The sequence below is a fragment of the Brassica napus genome, chromosome C2 (genome assembly GCF_020379485.1).
Source record: "Brassica napus cultivar Da-Ae chromosome C2, Da-Ae, whole genome shotgun sequence".
Lineage (NCBI taxonomy): Eukaryota > Viridiplantae > Streptophyta > Magnoliopsida > Brassicales > Brassicaceae > Brassica > Brassica napus.
The window spans coordinates 38138783-38164593 of NC_063445.1; the positions used below are offsets into that span (position 1 = coordinate 38138783).

The 25811-nt window shown below is 45.1% G+C and overlaps 1 protein-coding gene across 1 annotated transcript; it reads left to right on the forward strand.

Annotated features, from left to right (window-relative positions):
* Positions 1-19259: 19259 nt before the first annotated feature.
* LOC106429674 lies at positions 19260-20601 on the forward strand. Its single transcript, XM_013870423.1, has 3 exons — positions 19260-19550; positions 19671-20075; positions 20194-20601. Exons 1-3 carry the CDS (start codon positions 19260-19262, stop codon positions 20599-20601), a joined length of 1104 nt encoding a protein of 367 aa, XP_013725877.1.
* Positions 20602-25811: the final 5210 nt, after the last annotated feature.

The window sequence follows — 25811 nt, forward strand, 5'->3', positions numbered from 1 at the left end:
AACCTCTTTCAGAGAGACTGAATGTATGTTTTGCTTGAGGATAAGCAAAAGGGTAAGTTTGGGAGAGTTGATAGGCCATGTATTTTACCCACTTTTAATAACTAATTATTATGTTTTAGAGTCTATTTAGTATATTTATAGGATCAGGAGTGATTTGGAAGAAAGTGATGATTTTGGAGCATTTTGGAGATAGTTGGAGAAAGCATCCGAGCTGACAATCGAGCAAGACCAAGGGTCGAGATTCAGAAACAATAATAGATCGATGCACATCCTGTGACATCGATCGACACCAAAGCGCGTAGAAGCCTGTTTGGTTCCAGCCGACTTAGAGACCAAGACTTCACCAATTTACAAGAATACCCCTAACGAGTTTTAACCTAATATTTTTTAGCTTGGCAACATGTTAGCGGCAAAGTGTGTTTTTTTGTTTTCTATTTTCATAGAAAAGTTTTTCTGGGATTTTAGTAGAGTTGGAGAGAAGATCCAAAGAGATTTGTGATTGGAACTCCATTAATATCTATCTATATCTATGCAGTTTTTATACCTAATTGCTGTTATGAATTGCTTAGCCATGTCTGAGTAGTTCTATTGTTAAGTTTAAGGTTTAGATAAGTTATGAGGGATTAGCCCCAACTATAAATTGCTAAGTTGTGATATTCATCATTAAGATTGTCATTAATGCATGTTTCTAGTTTAGCTAGCTAGAACTTGCCCTACGAATTGTAGACTCAAGTCATCACTTGCATCTCACCCTGAATCCGTCCTAATTGAGCTAGGATTGCTAGAGTAACGCGGAAGCTGATCTAGGAAGCCTAGTGAGCATAATTCAACCCACGCGTAAAGCTTGACTAAAGACGCGTCGATCGATATTCCTATAGAATAATCGATAGACGGTACAACAAGTGTATTGATCGATATTCCTCCAGAATCATCAGTCGACACTTATAATCTTGTCAATAGACAAACCTAGAAGGAGAACGCCGATCGGTTTGTTTATAAGGTTTGAGCTCTATAATATCATGCATACAACTTGGTAGGCATCTGTAGGATAATAATCCTGATTACCTGAATAGAAACCCTAAGTCTAGCTATTTCATCTAAGTACCAAAACCACAAATCAAATCAATCGAGCAACTGCCTTGCTCACAAACCTGCTATTTACATTTAATCATAATCAACCTCGCTTAATCACTCTGATTAGATTTATTAGGTTCCCTAGCTCCTCGTGGATTCGATCCCTAAGTACTACAACTGAACCTCTTATTTGATAGAGTAATTCACTCCTTAGGGTAATTTGAGTGAGATCAAATTTGAGAGGGACAATCCGCAGAAAGATGATCCATCACCCGACCCTCAGACAACAACATCGAGCGACGGGTCGACAGAAGAATCGATGGACACGCTGATACCAATATCGATCAACGCCAACCTGCCGGAAGCAGGTAAGTATGTTCGTACCTATTTCAATAATGGAAAAGTAGTTCTAGGAGATCAAAAAGGTCGAGTATGCAACGCATCAAACCAAATAAACTATAGACATAGGGTTGCAATTCCTATTGGAATAGCTGTTGTTTTGAATGTTGGATCGGAGCATCACCGAACGCTCGGAGATTGCAACAGACCTGACCGGTTCTACACTAACAGGTCTGTGATTTGTCCACCAGCAATTCAAAGAAAAGACTTTGAATTCAAACCCAAAAATTTCTCTCTAGTAGGTCAGCACCCCTTTCATGGCTTTCTCATGAAAACCCGATAGACCATATCGAAGCACTTGAGGAATTTGTGTCTAACATCAAAGTGCATGGAGTCTCTGAAGACTACCTATTTTGCAAACACTTCCCGCACTCCCTTGCTGGAGATGCGACTCACTGGCTGAAACAATTGCAGCTAGGATCTTTGACTTGCTGGAGTAATATCAGAAGCTTTTTCCTCAACAACTTCTTCGATGATGCACAAACCGAGGAATTTAGGAATAAGATCTATAATTTTTCTCAAGGCACTACTGAAGCTTTTAAGGCTTCTTGGATGAGATTCAGAGCCTACCAGCAAGACTGCCCACACCATGGGTTTTCCGAAATCTAGCTACATAATATCTTCTTTAGAGGTCTCGACTGGACATACCAAGCGATTTTGGACTCTGCGAGTCAAGGGAACTTCAAAAGCAGGAGCCCTGAAGAAGCTACGAGGGTCATTGGAAATGTGGTGAATAGCACTAGTGCCAAGAAGATTGATCTTGAGAGGAGGAAGATGGCCGAGAATTCGAATGGAGATCGGATATATGAGGTGGAAGAAACGTCAGATTCATTTAATGCTTTTGTGATTGGAGATGAGAAAGTTTGGTCTACCGATGAGAGTCAGACTTTTCTACGTGAAGGAGATGAAGAAGAGCATGTATACCTCATCGGTGAGACTGGCTTTCGCAAACAAAGACTTGCCGATCAGCAGCGAAACATGAGCTTCACAAGAACCTACAAGGCAAAACAGACTCATAAGGGCAAGCTGGAATCTATGATGGGACAAGTTCTAAAAGGCCAGCAGAAAATAAGTGCGGTTCTCGATGTAAAATTGGATTATGTGTATTCTGAGTTACATGATAAGTTTGAAACTTTGAGTGACCATGTTAAGAAATTGGATAGCGAAGTTGCGCATAATGCTGGGTTTGTCAGAAGGGATGAAGGATTCCTTCCTGGAAGAACTGACACCAACCCGAGACGTCAAGTTAGTGCTGTGTTACTAAGAAGCGGAAAACGCCTTACCCCAAGCACTGTAGAAATAACTTCTTCAGAAAAACCGACTGAAGATGAGAAGGCAAAGATTAACCTCGATGAAGAAGAGGAGGAGTCAAAAGAAGATGTGGAAATCTATCGACAAGAAGGGAATAATGTCGATCGACCGACTATGATAAATATCGATCGACAAACTGGAAACAATGTCGATCGATACTCGATTCCTGCCAAACCAGCAGTAGAGAGAGTGTATAGGACTTTACCCCATTTCCTCTCAACAAGTCACAGACTAAGCGAGAATTGGAGTAACCGATTTGAAAGAAAGCATTTAAAAAAATCACGGTCGAGATGCCACTCAGTAACGCTGTTCAGATTTCTTCCCCAATCAAGAAGTACGTGAAAGATATGGTGACCACAGGTTTCCAGCCATCAGAAGAGAGTGTGATGATGGTTTCTCAGCAAGTAAGCGCTATGATTCATGAAAGAATCCCAATTAAACAACCAGACCCTGGTAGTTTTGTTTTGGATTGCAACATCCACAATGAGCGGTTTCAGGGATCTCTCTGTGATCTAGGCTCCTGTGTGAACTTAATACCTTATTTCTTTGCAGTAGCCCTCGGGTTAACTCAATTCAAGCCCACAAATATTACTCTCGTTTTAGCTGATAGATCTGTTAGGATTCCAAAAGGTATTCTGGAAGACGTGCCCATAAGGATAAATGAATTTCATATACCTACAGATTTTGTAGTGCTGATGTATGGGCATTAACCTAAGGACCCCCTTATTTTGAGAAGACCAATCTTGGCCAGAGCCGGTGCGATCATTGATGTTAGGACAGAGCGTATATGTCTGAACATCGGAGATTTATCAATGAATTTTAACATGGAAAATCTGGTCAAGAAACCTTTGATCGATGGCCAAACTTTCTTTGTTGATGACTTATCCGAGGAAGTTGACCAATCTTTCATGGATATGTATTCTAACAATCCTTCAGAAAGATCTCTCACAGCTCCTGAAAGCAACATTTTTGGTATAAATGACCGAGCTTCAGAATATGCCAGATTCCATCCAATGTCGCAGATGTTTCAGACACAGCAACAACAATTCTCATGCATCAGACAGCTGGGGTTCGAAAAAAGTACCGAACGTTGAATTAAAACAACTTACAGCTGGACTCAAATATGCTTTCCTCTCACAGTGAATGTAAACCTATCTAGCGGAGAACTAACTTTGTTGCTAAATAAGCTGCGCAAGTATCGTAAAGCTCTTGGGTATTCTCTCGATGACATTCCCGGTATCTCGCCCAATTTATGCATGCATAGGATACACTTGGAAGACGAGTCAACATCATCCATTGAGTATCAGAGAAGACTAAACCCAAATCTAAAAGAGGTGGTTCAAAAAGAGATAATGAAACTGCTAGATGTAGGAATTATCTATCCAATTTCGGACAGCAACTAGGTCTGTCGTGTCCCCGATCCGAGATAGGATCGTTTGGGACGAACCATGGTGCGAGGAGACGCACCAGTCAGGTCATCAGACCTAAAGGCAAGCGTATCATGGCTCAAAGACATGGTTAAGGGTATCAGGAGGCTGAGACTTAAGCAGAACAAGGCGGAGAAAAGCTCAACAGAGCTGGACGAGTGATCCGGTAGCTGGGCAAGGCAATGGTCAAGCTCAGTTAGCTCGGGTAAACTTGATGGTTTGATGGTAGCTCAGTCAGTACAAATCATCTAGTGGAGCTGGATAGACTAGCTCACTCAGCTGGAGGTAGCTAGCAATCAGCGCAACTCAGTTGGGCTGAGTGTTAATGCCTGAGGCGGTTAGACGGTTACATGGGCGGTTATGGCGGCTTGGCTAGATAGTGTGGCTGTGGTGATTGGACGATCAGTCTAAGGGTCCAGGCCTTGGAGCCAGGCTTGGAATCGACAGGAACAGGAGCAGTTGGAGGCCGTTGGGGACCGGTTATGGGCAATTGATGGCGAAAGGATGCAAGAGAGAGAATGGCACATTTTCGGCCACAACACCGACAGCTTCGCCCCTTGGGCGGTTCCGACTCCCTCTCCCTATAAATACAAGGGCTTGGGGTCAGTTTTGGACACACAATTCCTTAGGGAAACCTCTGCCAAAATCGTGAGAGAGAATCCCAAAGAAAGATAGAGAGAGACCGGCGGTTGAGGAGGGAGAACCGTGGGAAGGCTTGGCTGTTCCGGTGAAGACTTGACCGTGGGAGACAAGGCTTGAGGAGATGGATACCAGACAGAGAGAAAAGGAGAAAGACAAGGAGAAGGAGATGGCGCCAGGAGAGAGAACACCTAAGGTCAGTGGTGTACACGGCAAGAAAACGGCCCAAGCTGGCGGTTGATCCGATCGGGCTTGTGGCTGGTTTCAGAACCGCTTACATCCATTCACTCTATCTCCTCTACATCACCTTCTCTTCTATATATTGTGTTGTATTTGGATTGATCAGACAGGGAATGATGTTGGCCGGTTCAGGAACAGAGTCCTTGGCTTTTGGCCGGACCGTCCATGATCGAGATCTAACACTTCTTGGCCGATTTGTTGGAAACCGATTATGGGAATCACTTAGTTAGGATTTATCAGGAATTATCATGAATTTTAATTAGGTTTTGGAGTTCATATGAAAAATGTCATTTTGGACAGAACCTAGTTCTTAAGGATCCGAACCATGCATGACTAGAGATTGATGTTAGGATATCGGATTGATTATTGATTGATGTGTATGGACTGGTTTCAGGATCTGACTTGGATCATGGTAAAGCTAAGGAATCTTGAAGACTCAGGCCACAGGAAGATGTGTGGCGTATGGGTAGACTCTGTTAGGAATGAACTTATGATAGCCTATTGTGCAAACTGAATGATTTGAACCTATGTATGAATCTCATTTGATATTAATACAATCGATTTGCCCCTTATGTTCATTCGGTTTACCTGGATTGTTTATGAACCTCAATTGAATTGAAATGAACTTAGAAATTATAGACTTAAAACCGTAATCAACTAGACATGAATAAGGAATGAGGGCCGCGGATCAGTTTGGGCCTAAGGGCCGGGATCGGGTCTTACAAGTTGGTATCAGAGCATGCTTGATTCTAGGATTTGTTTGGGGTTATGTGTTCACCACATGTCTGGCTGCTGAGTCTCACGGTTTGGTTGTTATGCTTTGATGTTTTGCTTAGTCTTAAGGATTGCATGAGGTTTATAAGTTTGGACTAACCTTGTGTGTTTTATCCTAAGGGTACAAAGCGGCTGGCGCATCCGGACAGGAAGCGGCGGATGGTGCTTATCCGACCCAAATTTTACCAGCTCAGACAGGTTTGGTTGACAATGAGACCGGAGAGCCTATGGTGCCGATCATTCCTACTGAGGTTCAGGTTGATGATGTTGATAATCAGCAGGAGCTGAGAGATGAGGATGGAGCTGAATCCTCCCATGCTGGAGAATAGGCTGGACTGGACAAAGGTGCGGATGAGTTGATTGAGCCGTCCATGAAGGACGTGTTGTCTGCGGTCCAGATGATGGGCTTGCAAGTGCTGGCTTTGACTAGGGCGTTCACTCGCTTAGTGAATTCCTCAGTAGGCCAGGTTACGCTAGCTCAGACGATAGCTCAGGCAACTCAGACGGCAACTCTGACAGCTCGGGTTGCAGCTCAGAAAGCTCGGGTTGCAGCTCAGACAGCTGCACGAGGAGCTCGGACAGCTGCGCAGACGGTCGAGGATCGAGCTGTGGATGATGTAGAGGTTATGGAGATTGATCCTCCAGCTCGACCAACTAGGCGAGTGGATTACCTCAGTGTGCTAGCTCACATATCAAAGCTAGGCACTAAGCAGTTCTCAGGGAGTGTTGATCCTATTGAGGCAGACGAGTGGAGGAGCCGGCTGGTTCGCAACTGCTCAACTCGTTTCCCTGAGGACAACAAGAAGAACATTGCGGTTCACTTCCTAGAAGGTGACACACACAACTGGTCGTTGGCTCTGGATAAGCGAACCAATAGAGCTATTGAACGCTTCTCAGACTTTGTAGTTGAGTTCAACCACAAGTACTTTCCACCTGAGGCGTGAGATCGCCTGGAGTCTAAGTTCTTGGACCTGGTCCTGGGTCGTAAGACAGTTCACGAGTATGAAGAGGAGCTCAACCGTCTCAGACGTTATGTGGGTAAGGAGCTGGAGAACGAGATAGTTCAGGTCCGTAGGTTCATCAGAGGCCTAAGGGTCAAACTCCGGACTTACTGCTCCGTCTTCACTTTCCACACAGTGTCCGAGCTGGTTGAGAGGATGGCCATGACCGAGACTAATCTCGCCGAGGAGGCCAAGCTGAAATCTTGGAGTCAGACGACCTCTAGTAATCACGGTGATGACCGGAAGCGCAAGAGGGATCATGCTGAGGAGGGTAAAACCTTAAGTGGTAGGCCTGAGTGTCCCAAGTGTGGGAGACACCACGGCGGCGAGTGCTGGAAGGCTATGGGAGCCTGTACCCATTGTGGTAAGATGGATCACTCAGCTCGGGACTGTCCAGGGCCGGAGTATGGTCGCAGACAGGGTCGAGTGGTGATTCCAGATGATGCCACTACTGTGGTAAGACGAGACACTTCCTTAGGGAATGTCCTAAGATGCTTGCGGAGCAGGGCAAGGGACGTGGTGAGGCTAGCAAGCTGAGCCAGAAGCGAGGCCAGACATCCACGCCGCGAGTCTATGAGCTGTCCAAGGACACGGACGCGGCTGGACCATTCAAGGCGATTACTGGTAATGAATCTTGACCTATGCTTTTTCAATTCAGTAGAATTGCATGGTACGGAACCTAGAACGGATTAGATACTTAGATTGGGTCTTTGTAGGGACCCTAAGTATTGGTGGTGTGGAAACACACGTACTTTTTGATACTGGGGCTACACATAGTTTTGTGATTCCAGAGTTAATCAGAAAGGGTTTGTTCCAGATTGGAACGGGGGATGATCCCTGCATAGTGAGTGCGGCCGGAGGGCAAGTCATGCATTCACTAGGGCTGGTAAGGGACGTCCCAGTGATGATCCTGGACAGGGTTATGCATGTGGATCTGGTTGTTGTCCGCAGAATCATGAGGTGATCTTAGGCATGGACTGACTTGGAAAGAATCGGGCCACCTTAGACTGTCATCGAGGAAGGGTGCAGTTTGAGAGTGGGTGTGGACCCCCGATCAAGTTCCAAGGTGTGTGTCCGACCTCTGGGAGCTTAGTGGTTTCAGCGATCTAAGTGGAAAGGATGCTTGCAAAGGGTTGTGAGGCTTATATAGCCACAATCACCACTAAGGAGGTCGTAGGGGGTGGTGATCCAGACGGGATTCCGCTGGTCAGAGAGTTTGAGGATGTGTTTCGGGTGCTATAGGGCATTCCCCCAGATAGGGCTGACCCGTTCATAATAGAACTGGAACCAGGGACGGCCCCATTCTCTAAAAGTTCCTATCGTATGGCTCCTGCCGAGATGGCCGAGCTAAAGAAACAACTTGAGGATTTGTTGGACAAAGGGTTTATACGCCCGAGTGTCTCGCCTTGGGGAGCACCAGTCCTGTTTGTTAAGAAAAAGGATGGTAGCTTTAGGCTGTGTATTGATTACCGAGGGTTGAATAGGGTGACTGTGAAGAACAAGTACCCATTACGTCGGATTGATGAGCTGTTGGATTAGCTCAAGGGAGCCAAGTGGTTTTCCAAGATTGATTTGGCCTTAGGGTATCATCAGATCCCAATTCAGCCCAATGATATACAGAAGACGACGTTTCGACCAGGTATGGCCACTACGAGTTTGTGGTTATGCCATTTGGTCTGACCAACGCCCCAACAACATTCATGAAGATGATGAATGGTATCTTTCGAGACTTTCTGGATGAATTTGTAATCATCTTCATAGATGACATACTAGTATATTCCAAAAACAAAGAAGACCATGAGAGGCATCTCAGGGCGGTGTTGGAACGGCTCAGGGAACAGAAGCTCTTTGCTAAGTTGAGCAAGTGCAGTTTCTGGCAGGGAAGTATTGGATTCCTTGGACACATTGTGTCGGATCAGGGCGTGTCCGTAGACCAGGAAAGATTAAGTATATACGGGACTGGCCACAACCTAAGAACGCTACTGAGGTTAGGAACTTCTTGGGATTGGCTGGTTATTACCGAAAGTTTGTCAAGGGGTTCGCGAGCCTGGCTCAGCCCATGACACAACTAACGGGAAAGGACGTGAAGTTCGCCCGGTCAGGAGGATGTGAGGAGAGCTTCTCCGCATTGAAGAACATGTTGATCTGTGCACCAGTCCTGGTCATGCCGGAGGCAGATCAGCCATATGTGGTGTACACGGACGCATCCATCACCGGATTGGGTTGTGTTCTGACTCAACATGGAAAGGTGATTTCTTATGCCTCCAGAAAACTGAGAAAGCATGAGGGTAATTACCCAACACACGACCTGGAGATGGCCGCCGTGGTATTCGCCCTAAGGATATGGAGATCGTATCTGTATGGAGCCCAAGTTCAGATCCTCACCGATCATAAGAGTCTTAAGTACATTTTCACTCAGTCTGAGTTGAATTTGAGACAAAGAAGATGGATGGAGTTCGTGGCTGACTATGATCTGGACATAGCTTACCATCCAGGTAAAGCTAATCTGGTGGCCGGCGCACTGAGTCGGAGACGGGCTGAAGTATCGGCCGACCAAGAAGCAGACGAACTAGAAGGGATGGTCCGGTCCTTGCGCCTCAACACATTGGTCAGTAGTGATGAACCTTTGGGGTTGGAGGCGGTGGATCAGGCCAATTTTCTTACTAGAATACAGCACGCCTAATCATATGACGAGAACTTGCAGAAGGTGGCTCTCAATGACAAGACTGAATACCAGACAACAGCAAATGGTACCATCTTGGTCAATGGGAGAGTCAGCGTTCCGAACAACAAGGAACTCAAGAGGAGATTATGAGACACGATCATAAGTCTAAGTTCTCGGTCCATCCAGGGCTGAACAACATGTAAAGGGACTTGAAACGGTATTACCATTGGGTAAGGATGAAAACAGATGTTGCTGAATGGGTGGCTAAGTGTCCAACTTGCCAGCTCGGGAAAGCTGAACATCAAGTGCCTAGTGGAATGCTTCAGAACCTCCCTATACCAGAGTGGAAATGGGACCACATCACCATGGACTTTGTAACCGGATTTCCTACGACCCGAAACCGGAAGGACGCGGTCTGGGTAGTGGTCGATCGGTTAACAAAGTCGGCTCAGTTCCTACCCATCCGAAAGGGAGATGGGGTCGATCAGATTGTTCGGATTTATCTGGACGAGATAGTACACTTGCATGGAGTGCCGACCAGTATTTTCTCAGATAGAGATCCTAGATTCACATCTTACTTCTGGCAGGCTTTTCAAAGGGCCTTACGAACAAGAGTGAATATGAGCAGATCCTATCATCCTCAGACGGATGGACAGTCAGAAAGAATGATACAAACACTGGAGGACATGCTCAGGGCAGTGGTCTTGGATTGGGGTGACTCTTGGGAAAAGCATTTACCCTTGGTCGAGTTTTCTTACAACAACAGCTTCCACACAAGCATTGGTATGTCACCATATGAGGCTTTGTATGGGCGACCTTGCAGGACACCACTATGCTGGACTCAAGAGGGGGAGCGTAGCATGTTGGGTCCTGAGATTGTTGAAGAGACTACTGAGAAGATACGGTTCTTAAAGGACAAAATGAAAGAAGCTCATGATTGCCAAAAGAGCTATGTAGACAAAGGGAGGAAACATCGTGAGTTTGAGGTCGATGACTTGGTCTATCTCAAGATGATAACATTAAAGGGAATGACCAGAGTTGCTGGAAGAAGGAAACTGGATCCTAGATACTTAGGTCTGCTCAGGATCATTGAAAGAGTTGGAGCCGTGGCTTACAAGTTGAATTTTCCATTGGCCATGAATGCATTCCATAATGTGTTTCATGTTTCTCAACTCCGCAAGTGCTTGACGGACCAGGACATTGTGTTGCCGGAGATTCCTAGAGATCTGGGCAAGAACCTGACCTTAGAAACAAGGCCGGTTCGAGTGGTAGATCGGACGGAGAAGGTAACAAGAACAAAGAAGGTTCCAATGATCAAGGTAGTATGGGAAATCAATGGCAAGGATGTTATCACTTGGGAAACGGAAGCAAGGATGAAGGCAGAGTATCCTGAGTGGTATGGACAGTTCGTTCAAGATGAAACACTAAGTGCAGATTCGAGGACGAATCCATTTCAAGTGGGAGAGACTCGTCATGTCGCCGATCCGAGATAGGATCGTCGGGGACGAGCCATGGTGCGAGGAGACGCACTAGTCAGGTCATCAAACCTAAAGACAAGCATATCATGGCTCAAAGACATGGTTAAGGGTATCAGGAGGCTGAGACTTAACCAGAACAAGGCGGAGACAAGCTCAACGGAGCTGGACGAATGATCCGGTAGCTGAGCAAGGCAATGGTCAAGCTCAGTTAGCTCGGGGAAGCTTGATGGTAGCTCAGTCAGTACACATCAGCTAGTGGAGCTGGATTGACTAGCTCACTCAGTTAGAGGTAGCTAGCAATCAGCTCAACTCAGCTGGGCTGAGTGTTCATGTCTGAAGTGGTTAGACGGTTACATGGGCGGTTATGGCGGCTTGGCTAGATGGTGTGGCCGTGGTGATTGGATGATTAGTCTAACGGTCCAGGCCTTGGAGCCAGGCTTGGAATCGACAGGAACATGAGCAGTTGGAGGCAGTTGGGGACCGGTTAGGGGCAGATGATGGCGAAAGGATGCAAGAGAGAGAATGGCACCTTTTCAGCCACAACTCCCACCCCTTCGCGCCTTGGGCGGTTCCGACTCCCTCTCTCTATAAATACAAGGCCTTGGGGTCAGTTTTGGACACACAATTACTTAGGGAAACCTCTGTCAAAATCGTGAGAGAGAATGCCAAAGAAAGAAAGAGAGAGACCGGCAGTTGAGGAGGGAGAACTGTGGGAAGGCTTGGCTGTTCCGGTGAAGACTTGACCGTGGGAGACAAGGCTTGAAGAGATGGATACCAGACTGAGAGAAAAGGAGAAAGAAAAGGAGAAGGAGATGGCGCCAGGAGAGAGAAAGCCTAAGGTCAGTGGTGTACACGGCAAGCAAACGGCCCAAGCTGGCGGTTGATCCGATCGGGCTTGTGGCTGGTTTGAGAACCGCTTACATCCATTCTCTCTATCTCTTCTACGTCACCTTCTCTTCTATATATTGTGTTGTATTTGTATTGATCAGACAAGGAATGATGAACCTAGGCCTTGGCTGGTTCAGGAACATAGTCCTTGGCCTTTGGTCGTACTGTCCCTGATCGAGATCTAACACTTCTTGGCCGATTTGTTGGAAACCAATTATGGGAATCTCTTAGGTAGGATTTATCAGGAATTATCAGGAGTTTTAATTAATTTTTGGAGTTCATATGAAAAATGTCATTTTGGACAGAACCTAGTTCTTAAGGATCCGAACCATGCATGACTAGAGATTGATGTTAGGATATCGGATTGATTATTGATTGATGTGTATGGACTGGTTTCAGGATCTGACTTGGATCGTGGTAAAGCTAAGGAATCGTGAAGACTCAGGCCATGGGAAGATGTGTGGTGTATGGGTAGATTATGTTAGGAATGAACTTATGATAGCCTATTGTGCAAACTGAATGATATTAACCTATGTATGAATCTCATTTGATATTAATACAACCGATTTGCCCCTTATGTTCATTCTGTTTTTCTGGATTGTTTATGAAACTCAATTGAATTGAAATGAACTTAGAAATTATAGACGTAAAACCGAAATCAACTAGACATGAATAAGGAATGAGGGCTGCAAATCAGTTTGGGCCTAAGGGCCATGATCGGCTCTTACAGGGTCAGTCCAGTACACGTGGTTCCTAAGAAAGGAGGAGTGACAGTGGTAAAGAATGATAAAGACGAGCTGATCCCTACGAGAACTGTTACTGGTCACAGGATGTGCATAGACTATAGGAAGCTCAATGCTGCTACAAGAAAAGATCATTTCCCTCTACCATTCATAGATCAGATGTTAGAAAGGCTTGCACACCATAAGTACTACTGTTTTCCAGATTCTTATCCATCCGGACGACCAAGAAAAGACCACATTCACTTGTCTATATGGTACGTTCGCATACCGCAGGATGCCCTTTGGGCTTTGTAATGCTCCTGCTATCTTCCAGAGATGTATGATGTCTATCTTCACAGATATGATCGAGGATTTCATGGAGGTCTTTATGGATGATTTCTCGGTGTACGGATCCGATTTTACATCATGCGTTAACAACTTGTGCAAAGTATTAGCAAGATGTGAGGGGAAGAATCTCGTCCTCAATTGGGAGAAATGGTACTTTATGGTCAATGATGGAATTGTTCTGGGGCACAAAGTTTCAGCAGCCGGTATAAAAGTAGATCGAGCTAAAGTCGAAGTTATGACCGGTCTGCCAACACCCACCAACATGAAAGACGTGAGGAGTTTTCTTGGGAACGCTGGTTTCGAAAGGAGATTTATAAAGGACTTTAGAAAAATCGCCAGACCACTCACAACCCTCCTATGAAAAGAAGTTAAATTTTACTTCACACCAGAATGCGTAAAAGCTTTCGAAGAAATAAAGAAAGCCTTAATAACTGCCTCCGTCATACAAGCACCTGACTGAAATCTTCCTTTCGAAATTTATGTGCGATTCGAGCGCTGTAGGAGCAGTTCTAGGTCAAAGGAGAGACAAAAAAGCTACTTGTTGTTTACTATGCCAGTCAAACTCTCGATGAGTGATAGGCCATAGATTTTACCCAATTTTGGCCGTGGTTTATAAGTGTTTTAATAACTAATTACTACTATATAGATTCTATTTAGAGTATTTACAGGTTCAGGGACGATTTGGAGGAAAGTGGTGATTTTGGTGTCTTTTGGAGCCTTTTGAGTGGAGAGCTGCACATACGCGTCAGATGTCTAGCTATAGATGGAGACCTTCCCACCGTTATATTGAGCTCATATTTTGACACAAGATTTAGATATGAGTTAGATTTCGAATGCCACCGGTTTGAGGTCAAGCAGCATCCTATAGCAGATGTTATGCCCTTTTTACTGACGAGTGGTCTGTCTGCCTTGCGAGAGGAGGCTGTCGAGGAGAGGAGGCTGTCGAGGAGATGAAGGACTGTCGATCGACGGTGCACCATTACCGTCGGTCGACAGTGATGCCAGAATATGGGCTGAGCATATTTTATGACCGACTGAAGCCCAGTAGCAACCACAAATTACCAGAATACCCTTGGACGACCAGAAACCCTATTTATGTTATTTATAAGCCATTGTTGACGGCTACGCTATCTAAGCTTTCTTTTATTCTTGTTCTAGGTTAGGAGAGAAAGGATGAACTCATTCAGAGTCATCCTGGAACTCCTTTACTTTTATCATCGCTTTTATTCTATTGCAATTTTATCTATTCTTTCTATGATTTCTGTGATAAACTTCATGCCTGAATAGATCCACCTGTTAGGTTTATGGTTCAGATAGGTTATGAGGGATAAACCCTAACTATAGATTGCTAAGTTGTGATATTCATCTTCAGGATTTTCATTAATGCATGTTTCTATATTATCTACCTAGAACTTGCCCTAGGAGTTGTAGACATAAGCGATAGCTTACATCTCACCATGAATCCATCCTAATTGAGCTAAGATTGCTAGAGTAAGGTGAGAGCTGATCTAGGAAGCTTAGTGAGCACATTCAACCCACGCGTTAAAGCTTGACCAAACGCGTCGATCGATATTCCAATCGAATAATCGGTCGAGGGTTCAACAAGTGTATCGATCGATATTCCTATAGAATCATCGAGCGTCACTTATACTGGGTCAATAGACAAACCTAGAAAGCGAAAGCCTAATGTTTTATTTATAAGTGTTGAGTTCTATAATAGCATGCATACAACTTGTTAGGCACCTGTAGGATTATAATCTTGATTTCCTGAATAGAAACCCTAAGTCTAGCAAACCATCATTCCATCAAACCCCAATCAAATCAATCGAGCAATTACTTTGCTCACAAACTTGCAACTTTACATTTAAAATCATTAAATCAACCTAGCTAAATCAATTAGATTAGATTTATTTGGTTCCGTAGCTCCCCGTGGATTCGATCTCCTAAGTACTACAACTCGACCTCTTATGTGAGAGAGTATAAATCACTCCTTAGGATAATTTGAGTGATATCAATGAGGCACAAAGGAATTATGAAACAACAGAAAAAGAACTACTTGCTGTAGTTTATGCATTTGAAAAATTCCGCCAATACCTAGTCGGTTCGCGAGTCATTAGTTACACCGACCTTGCTGCAATAAAATATTTGAAGCAGAAGAAAGACGCGAAACCACGACTTTTGCGATGGATCATGCTACTCTAAGAATTTGATATAGAGATTAAAGACAAACGAGGAGTAGAAAACAGAGTCGCAGATCACCTTTCCCGAATACAAGTAGAGGATGACGTCCCTATCCACGATTTCTTGCCGACAGAGAATTTTTACCAAACGGATTCATCATTCATTGGTAACTTATGTCTTACATCCGAGGAGCCATCGATCGACACCAGCGACGCTATGTCGAACGACACTCCGGATGATCAAGGCCAAGACACTTTACCCATAACCGTCACTATTGATATAAAAGTCAGTGTCGCCTGCAACGCCTTGTATCCTGAACATGATTCTCCCAGAGATAGAAGTTTAACTCGAGAGGTGCACGCAGTCGAAAGAAGTTTAAGGGATAGACCTTGGTAGCTGATATAGTAAACTATCTAGCCGCCGACGTAGAACCTGAAGAGCTAAAAGGTTATACAAGAAGAAAGTTTTTTAGAGAAGTTAGGATATATCACTGGGATGAACCATACCTCTACAAAGATTGCTCTGTCGGGATATATAGACGTTGTGTTGCCTCAACTAAAATTCCAGACATTTTATTACCATTCCATGGATCCAACTACGCTGGACATTTTGCGACCTTTAAAACGGTATCCAAAATTCTTCAAGCAGGATTTTGGTGGCCAACTATGTTTCACGATGCTTATGCATTCATAGCACAATGCGACAGATGTCAACGAAGAGGAAAAATCAGCAAAAGACACGAAATGGAACAGAAATCTATCGTAGAGGTAGAAGTCTTTGATTGTTGGGGGATAGACTACATGGGTCCTTTCCCTTCCTCATACGGGAACAAATATATCCTAGTTGCTGTCGATTATGTGTCCAAATAGGTCGAAGCAGTAGCTTCCCCGACAAATAACGCGTCTGTAGCTATCAAGCTTTTAAGAGCATTATTTTCCCAAGATTTGGAGTTCCTCGAGTAGTCATAAGTGACAGTGATTCCCGCTTTATTAACAAAGTCTTTAACGGATTACTCCGGAAGAACAGAGTTCACCACAGATTTGCTACGCCTTACCATCCACAAACAAGTGGACAAGTAGAAGTCTAAAATCGACAGATAAAAAAATCTTAGAAAAGACCGTAGGAATTTCTAGGATAGATTGGTCTAGAAAACTGGACAATGCACTTTGGGCTTACCGGACTGCATTCAAAACTCCATTAGGAACAACCCCATTTCACCTGCTCTATGGAAAATCTTTTCACCTACCAGTTGAGCTAGAACACAAGGCAGCATGGGCAATAAAACTATTAAATTTCGACATTAAACCAGCTTCTGAAAGGAGACTCATGCAGATTAACGAGCTGGATGAAATCATACACTTAGCCTATGAAAACTTGAAAATATATAAAGAGATGACAAAAGCATACGATGATAAAAAGATCATCTCCAGACACTTCGAACCAAATGCTCAATTGCTGTTATATAACTCTCGGCTAACACTGTTTCCCGGAAAACTCCGATCTTGTTGGTCAGATCCTTTCACTGTTGTGGATGTCAAACCTTATGGAGCCATTACACTTGTAAATGATAAAGGAGAAGAATTTACAGTGAATGGACAACGACTGAAGCATTATTGGGCTAAACCACCAAATAGCAGGCCTTTACATTTAGGCCTTCCTGATCAATAGACAGATCGGATCATAAGTCAAGCTCAAGACTTAAAATACGCGCTGAATGGGAGGCAACCCATTTCTAGTTTTTAGAATTCTTAGGAATAAGTTTAAGTAGTTTAATATAATAATAAAAAAAGATCCAAGTAGACGATTGCCAATAATATCGAGCGACAAGATCCTGGCGATATCGTTCGACAGAATATCACATGCCGCGACCGATGACAACATCTTCACATCTATCGACTTCTATTCCGGTCTGGTATATCGTTCTTACTTGTTAAATTGAGTCCTTTTGCTTTGGTTATCACCATAACTCCAGCTGAATTTACACTGGGGACAGTGTAGTTAAGTCTGGGTGGAGGTCTACTGATAGTAGTTTATTTCATGAGTCTTATTAAGAAAATGTTTTCACAAAGAAGTTTTTATTGAGTCAAGAAGGGGACAATGAACTTATTGATTTTGCTTGTTATCTAACCACACCATTCTAGACTTACTAGTTGCAGATAGCACTAAAGATACTAAAGTGGATCAACCTGTCAACTATGTTACACTTGATGAGAATGTTTGAAGGAACCAAAGCTGACCTCCAACCTACCTGAGCTCAACTTTGCTTGTCTTTGGGCTTGGTATACATGAGATCGGATTCTACAAACAAGTCTGGAAGGTAAAGCCTTGTGTCGATATGTCACCCTCTCTCTCTCTCTATTTCGAAATTTAGATTGAGAAAAAAAGAAAAAAAGAAAAAATATATTTAATATCTAATTATAGATGATAATTTAGGAAAAGAATTCGAACATGACTTGGTGGCTACAACCATTACAAATTGATTCACAAAGAATCCTAGGATATAGTTCAAAAAGAAGTGAACAAGATTTGGTGGCTAAAACCATTAAAGCTTGATTCATGGAAGCTTGTCCAATCTTGGTCAATGATCCTGCAATGAAAGCATACTTTCACAGAGGGAGAAACTAGTAGGGAGAGAGGAAAGGAACTCCTATTTACCTGCAGGTCCAGATTCTTGTTTGAGAATCCTTGCATCCTGTGATCGATACTCCCAAGGTAAAGCCTATTGTTGGGGTAAAAAATGGTTATCTCGAAATAAGCGTCTAAAATCACCTTTCCTCACGGAGACTTTCTCGACACGCTCCCAACAAAAGTTCCCGAGCGTAAGTTTCAAAGAGAGATGAACCCCAGAACTAAAAACAAACAGTCCAGCTCATCCGTTCGACGAACTGATCCAATCCGGCTCGTCAGATGGACGAGCTAGATCGAAAACGCGACCAGCTCGGCCATCAGCCGAGCTGGATCGAACGCACGACCATCTCGGCCATCCACGGAGCTGGACCAGTCCAGTTGGTGGATGGCCGAGCTGGATTGAACGCACGACCAGCTCGGCCATCCGCCAAGCTGGACCAGTCCAGTTCGGCGGATGGCCTAGCTGGATCGAACACGCGACCAGCTCAGCCATCTGCCGAGCTGGAACGATCATGCTATTCTCGTCCCGTCCGCAAAGCTCCTCTCCCAATATTGTATCAAACTCGCTCTTGTTTCGTCTCGATCGGAGGTACCGTTGGAACTTTACGATTTAAAAAACCGCAAGAACTCTTTTTCTCGAATAACATTCGGATTGATCGTATAAAACGGCAACGGTTAGTGGAACACCTAGAACTGCCTATGCCATACGAGGAATTTGAATGTTCTTCGGAGTCGACGTCCTTTCGAAAGTTCTCTTTTTATAAAATCGTAAAAACGCCTAAGCCGGAAAAAGACCTGAAAGGACCTAGAACGCTACAAAGAGCCCACTTACGATTTTATGCGGAATCAAGCCCAGTAGTTACAACGGTTTATCATTTGTTACCCAGAAGAAGATAAATGTAAGGTTCGGAGGATAAATGTGAAGTTTCCAAAGATAAACACAAAGATCGAAGAAAATTGGAAAGTTTCCGCAAAGTGATAAACTCAACCAAAGACGAAAAATGAAAGGGGTACCGACCTAGGAGGATATATAAGAGGAGCCAAAGCCAGGGGTGAGAGAGAGAGAGAGAGATTTTTAAACCTAGAAAAACTCGGCTACCTTAGGAAAACTTAGAATTTAGGCGGCTCGATTTTACTTAGACTCTTTTTGTTCTTGTTCAAAGATTAATTTGGCTAGCGAAACTCTGTCCATCTTATCTCTCGAAAATCCTGTAACCTTGTTCTTTTATCAATCAATAATACGCCACTGTGCAATTTACTTTCGATATTCTGTTATCTCTGTCTCTTTCGTTTTTCGTGTGTTTACGCAGATAATCCGAGACCTCTGGGAATTTTAGGGTTTCTATCTTTCCTTATTTTACGAAAAATCGACAGTGCGAATTTTGGTTCCCACAGTTTGGCTCTAAAAGGAGGGGGCGTCGGATTCTCTAACTCAAAAACCACCGAACGTCTGAGACACGATATGTCTGATCAAACAGGCAGCGATGTCATCTCCTTCAAGGAGAGAGCAACGGCCGATCCAGAATATCGATATCGCAAGGATATTGGTCGAGCTGACAATCCCGAATATCGATATCGCAAGGATATTGGTCGACACCGGAAGCTCGGCTGATATCATCTCCAAAAGCACCCTCGAAAGAATGGAAATCAGTCCATCCGAAATCGCGGAAGATCCGAATCCAGTAGTAGGACTTTCGGGGGAAGCAACCATGACTCTAGGCACAATCAACCTCTCTGTTAAAGCCGAAAGCACGACGAAAATCGTGGAGTTCCTGGTCATCGATCCACTTGCCTCATATAAAGCGACCGTAGGAACTCCATGGCTGAATTCAATGCAAGCAGTCCCGTCAACGTACCAAATGTGTCTCAAATTCCCAACCCCTCGTGAAATCTAGACCATCTGGGGAGATCAGAGAATCTCGCGAGTATGCTTCGCTGCGGAATTAAAGCGAAAAAACCCTTCAGCGGAGGTTCCGCTTAAAACGAAAAAGAAATCGTCTGCCGTGGACAACACCCTAGAACAAGACAAAACTGAGATCTTTTGGCAGTCACGAGTAGCCGAAGCTTTGGAAGGAAAACGCAAACCAAACTGCGAGCCCGTTGTCACGATATGCTTAGACGAAGCATTCCCATATCGCTGCGTCGAAATCGGCAAAAACCTGAGCGAGTCTATGAAAATCGAGCTTATACCCTGTCTGAAAAAGAACTTGAACATGTTCGCATGGGCCGCAGAGGACATGCCAAGGATTGATATCAACATCACATCTCACGAGCTCAACGTCGACCCAATTTTCAAACCTGTTGGGACCCGAGCAGGCTGGCGCAGTCAACGACGAAGTCGAGAAACTTCTCAAAGTCGGATCCATAGCGGAAGTTAGGTATCCTGATTGGCTCTGTAACCCAGTCGTTGTGAAATAGAAAAACAGAAAGTGGCGAGTATGCGTCGATTTCACAGACCTCAATAAGGCATGTCCAAAGGATAGCTTCCCACTGCCACACACCGATCGCTTGGTCGAAGCAACGGCAGGGAACAAATTCTTGTCCTTCATGGACGCGTTCTCCGTGTACAATCAGATCATGATGAACCCTGACGACCAGGAAAAAACCTTATTCATAACCGACCGCGGAACTTACTGCTATAGGGTGATGCCGTTTGGTCTTAAAAATGCTGGCGAAACTTATCAACGACTCGTCAACCGTATGTTCTCCGAACAACTCAGAATGACAATGGAGGTGTACATTGAACATGCTTGTGAAATCCCGGGATCATATCACTCACCTCCAAGAGTGCTTCGAAAGGCTAAACCTGCACAATATGAAACTTAAGCCCTCTAACTGTCGGTTCGCAGTAGCATCAGAAGAATTCCTAGGCTACCTCATCACCTTCTGCAGAATCGAGGCCAACCCTAAACAGATCACCGCGCTAATCGAAATGGCATCCCCGAGAATGAAGCGAGAGGTACAGTGCTCAACCGCTTTATCTCGCGGTCAATGGACCAAAAAGTACGAAAAACTTTCCAATAGTTGAAACACTACTTGGCCACTCCCCCGGTGCTCGCAAAACCCGTAGAAGGAGAACCACTGTTCCTTTACATCACAGTATTAGTCATGGATGTGAGCGGCGTCCTCATCCAAGAAGAAAGCAGCGAGCAAAAGGCCATCTTTTACGCAAGCAAATTTCTGCTTGACGCAGAAACACGTTATCCGATGATGGAAAAACTGGCGCTTGCAGTCGTAACGTCAGCACGAAAGCTAGGGTCATATTTCCAGTCCCATGCAGTCGTAGTGCTTACATCATTCCCACTGCGGACGATCCTGAATAGCCCCAGTCAATCCGGAAGATTAGCAAAATGGGCAATCGAGCTGAGCGAGTACGACATCGAGTACCGAGCACCAGCTTGCGCGAAATCGTAAGTACTCGCCAACTTCTTAGTAGAGCTCGATTCAACCTGGACCCTCCGCGTCGACAGATCCTCTTCCAAACAAGGCTCCGAAATCGGGGTCAGACTCACGTCGCCAATGGGGGTAAGTACTGGAACAGTCATTCTTACTGATTTTCAACACCTCAAACAACGAAGCCGAGTACGAAGCCCTAATTGCGGGTTTACGATTGGCTCACGGCCTAAAAATACGTAACATTCACGCCTATTGCGATTCCCAATTAGTTGCAAGTCAATACATCGGGGAATACGAAGCAAGGGACGAGAGAATGGATGCTTACTTAAAACTTGTTAAAAACTTGGCTCAAGGTTTTGATCAATTACCTCTCACCCGGATTCCTCGTGACGAAAACGCACAGGCTGACGCCCTAGCCACCTTGGCAACTAGTTCAGATCCAGGTCTGACCAGGAAATTCCTGTAGAATTCATAGAGCACCCTAGAATCGGGCCACCTGTCTTTATAAACTTAATCGATTCACCCGACGGAGATCCAAACGAAGTCGATGTCCAGGCAACGAAGGATCCAGAACAGTCCGAGTATGGATTCGACAAACCTTGGACAGAAACAATCCTCGCGTACATCGCCGACGCGAAACTCCCAGCAGAAAAATGGGCAGCACGAAAAATTAAAACCCAATCCGCACGATACGTCTTGGTTGACGTAGAACTCTACAAGTGGAGATTTTCCGGACCACTCATGACCTGTGTAGAAGGGGAGAGAGCACGAAAGATAATGGAGGAGGTCCACTCTGGATCCTGCAGAAAACACTCTGGTAGAAGGTCCCTCACAGTAAAAATCAAACGCAACGGACACTACTGACCAACGATGATTAAAGATTACGAGAACTTCACGCGGAAATGCAAAAAATGACAGAGGCACGCCCCTACTATCCATCAACCGACCGAGGTCCTCTCATCGATCTCGGCACCATACCCGTTCATGCGATGGTCGATGGACATAGTCGGACCCATGCACAAGTCGAAACAAAAACAATTCTTGCTGGTCTTGACGGATTTCTTCTCAAAATGGGTCGAAGCAGACTCCTACGCAAGCATAAAAGACACCCATGTCGAAAGCTTCATATGGAGAAATATCATCTACAGACATGGAGTCCCATTCGAAATCGTAACGGACAACTGATCTCAATTTATTTCGACCAGATTCGAAGCTTTCTGCGAAAAGTGGAGGATACGATTGACCAAATCAACACCCAGATACCTGCAATGCAACGGCCAAGCCGAAACCATTAATAAGACCATCCTCCATGGGCTTAAGAAACGGTTGGACGCAAAAAAGGGAATATGGGCCGAAGAACTCGAATGAGTCTTATGGTCACATCACACAACTCCGAGACGCGCAACGGGAGAAACTCTGGGGTCAAAAACCGGTACGACGAAGTTGATGTCCAAATCTCCAAAAAAATCGGCGTAAACATTTTTTACGAAAGTTATTCTTCGTAAAAAGAACCTTTACGAAAAGGCTCTCGGTAAAATCTTATTCTAATCTCGTGTATGGAAAATTGGACCATGCACAAGCCAAGCTCGGTCGCTACGTAGCGAAAAAGCACATACACGGCTCGGTCGCTACGTAGCGACCGAGTTTAAGCCAAAGCTCGGTCGCTACGTAGCGACCGAGCACGAACACGGCTCGGTCCCTACGTAGCGACCGAGTTTGAGCCAAGCTCGGTCGCTACGTAGCGACCAAGTTCAAGCCAAGCTCGGTCGCTATATAGCAACCGAGGACGCGCACGGCTCGGTCGCTTCGTAATCACTAAGTAGCGACCGAGCCGTACGCGTGCTCGATCGTTACGTAGCTACCGAACTCTCCCAAAACATCGATACGACATGAATCCATTCATTCTCGTCTACTCTTCAATGCTATCTCCAGAGCCATGGTTAAACCATTCTTTGTTTATCGTCACTCGGAGTCATCAGTCAAACTTTACGATAAAAACCGCGGGAAGTTCATTTTTATCAAAGAAACCGTAATAAACGTTTTGAGTCAAAGAACAGCCCAAAGAGACCTAAAACGCAGCTCGAAGCCCACTTACGATTTCTTAACCGAAAACCCATAAGTCTTATGACGGTTTATGCTTGGTTCATAAGGCAAGATAAATGTCAAGTTTCCGCGGATAAATGCAAAGTTTCCGAATATAATCACGAAGATCGGAAAAAACGGAGTATCTCCATTTTGAGCTATGACGGCTTAAGGGTAGAATGGGAAAAGCGCAATCTGACCTAAGAGCAAGTATATAAGGAGTCCTAGGCGAGAGGCAGAAGGCAGACGCAATACACAGCAAAACTTAGAACTTAGAGTAATTTAGGCAATTTTCCGTTTTTGTTATTCGAGCTGTGACTCAATTTGGTTTAGAAGCCTTAGGATTTAAAAACTAGGAATCTCGCCGACAGCTCTCGTAGCCCAGGCTCTTACCTTGTTGTAACGCTCAAACGCGAATTCGGAATAAGATCTACTTTGCTCTCTTTTCGATTTCTTATATTTTACTGTATTTAGTTCGTATTCTGATTGCTTGGCGTGTGGTATTAGCAGATATCCGGGACCTCTGGGAAACTAGGGTTCTCTTACTTTCCTTATTTAAACGGAAAACGACAGTGTGAATTTCGGTTCCCACAGTTTGGCGCTAGAAGGAGGGGGAAACGGATCAATCTAACTCTCAGTCACAGCACTCTCAACCAGACATGTCAACTGATGACGCGGATAACATGCAAACTCCTCTCAACGGAGGAAGCGACACCAATCTCCACACTCCAGCGGCGGATATCTCCGCGGCCAACACACCAGCCAACGCCGCAACGCTCGAGGAGTTTAAAAAGATGTTCGCCACCTATGAAAAAAGGCCGGAGGAACAGGATAAGCTCGTGAACACCTTGACGAAACAGGTCGAAACCTTAACGGCAAGGACTCGAACGATCCGTCCCCGCGGAACCACGAAGGCTCGCGGGAAAAGACTCGACTTTACAACTCCACACGACAGGCCCGGAATTTCGCGGGAACATCCTTCGGGGCAGAACCCCAGTGAAACATCCCCTGCCGAGAAACGGAACTCAGAGAGTCCTCCACCTCCTGCTAAGGACACAGAGGCCAATGAAGTCAAGCATGTCGACTTGGATCCCAGCGACTTCTCCAACGATACTGAGGAGGATGCTGACAAACATCCAAGAAGAACCAGAAGCCGATCGGCTCGGGAAATCTCCCCGTTCGATAAACGAATGATAGAAGAGGAGGAAAACCTATACTGGATCGAACAGGAGGAGCTGGCCAAAAAACAGGCCGAGATTACTCGCAGCAAACGCCGACAAGCTCGGAACTCTTCTAGCGAGAAATCAGCCATACGCGACTACATAACCAAAACTGCTACGGAAGCAAGGGCCATGAAATCCCAGATCCATCATGCTACCAGTGCTGCCCCAGAGATCGATAGACTACTCGAGGGATCTTGGAAAACGCCTTTCATCGCTCGCATCTCTGATACGAGGGTATCTGACCCGGGAAAAATCAAAGTACCAAAGTACGATGGTACGACCGATCCTAAAGCTCATCTTCAGGCTTTCCACATCATGATGGGAAGGGCCAGACTGAAGGATAGCGAAAAAGACGCCGGCTACTGCCGTCTGTTCGTCGTAAACCTGGAAGGAGCAGCTCACGAATGGTTAGCACGCCTCAGAAGAAACTCCATCGGAAGTTTCCGCCAGCTCGCATCGGAATTTCTCAAACAATACTCTATGTTCATAGATAGAGAAACATCTGATGTCGACCTCTGGAGCATGTCCCAGGGGGAAGACGATCCAAGACGCCCTCCACAAAGCAACAAATTACATCTTAATCGAAAGGAAACAAAAGTCTTGTCGCAGAAGCATAAACCGACAAAGCCGCCCTTGAAGGATGTACACCAAAAGACAAAAAAGAAAAGCTCTCGTAACGGTAAGTACGTCCATCACGAGGGGGAAGGATTCCAGGGGGTGGATAACTACGCGATCAATTCGGATCAAAGCCGAACCACGGGCAATACATGGACTCGCAATCAAGGATACGACAAAAATACCTTCTGCGAGTTCCACCAGACCCGGGGACACTCCACAACTAACTGCAAAGTCCTGGGAGCGAGATTGGCCGCAAAGCTACTAGCTGGAGTGCTCTCCGAAGTAACCAACATAAAAGATCTCATCCTCGAGACCGATCGCCCTCCGAAGACGGACAGGAATCCGCCCACGGAGAACTCCCCTCAAAGAAACCAATCCGGGGATAAACGCGGAAGAAGACCAGACGACAAAGGAAACGATAACAATCGTCGCAGAGTCAACATGATCATCGGAGGATCGCAGTACTGCAACGACACGGTCTCGGCCATCAAGGCTTACCAGCGAAAGGCCGAATCAAGTGCAAACTGGCCTACGTGGTCTCCTCCCCGAGATGGTCAAAACAACTCGATAACTTTCACGAGAGATGAAGCCGGCGGGATCGATCAACCTCACTGCGATCCACTTGTCATAGATCTTGTCATACAAGATCTGGAAGTCGGGAGAGTCCTCATCGAAACGGGAAGCACGGTTAATGTTATCTTCCACGACACTCTCAAA

Coding starts and splice junctions, on each gene's coding strand:
- LOC106429674 (XM_013870423.1), top strand. CDS start 19,260: ATGTCATCTCCTTCAAGGAGAGAGCAACGGCCGATCCAGAATATCGAT. Junction 19,551..19,670: donor CGAAAATCGTGGAGTTCCTG/GTCATCGATCCA, acceptor CGTGAAATCTAG/ACCATCTGGGGAGATCAGAG. Junction 20,076..20,193: donor TCGACCCAATTTTCAAACCT/GTTGGGACCCGA, acceptor GTTGTGAAATAG/AAAAACAGAAAGTGGCGAGT.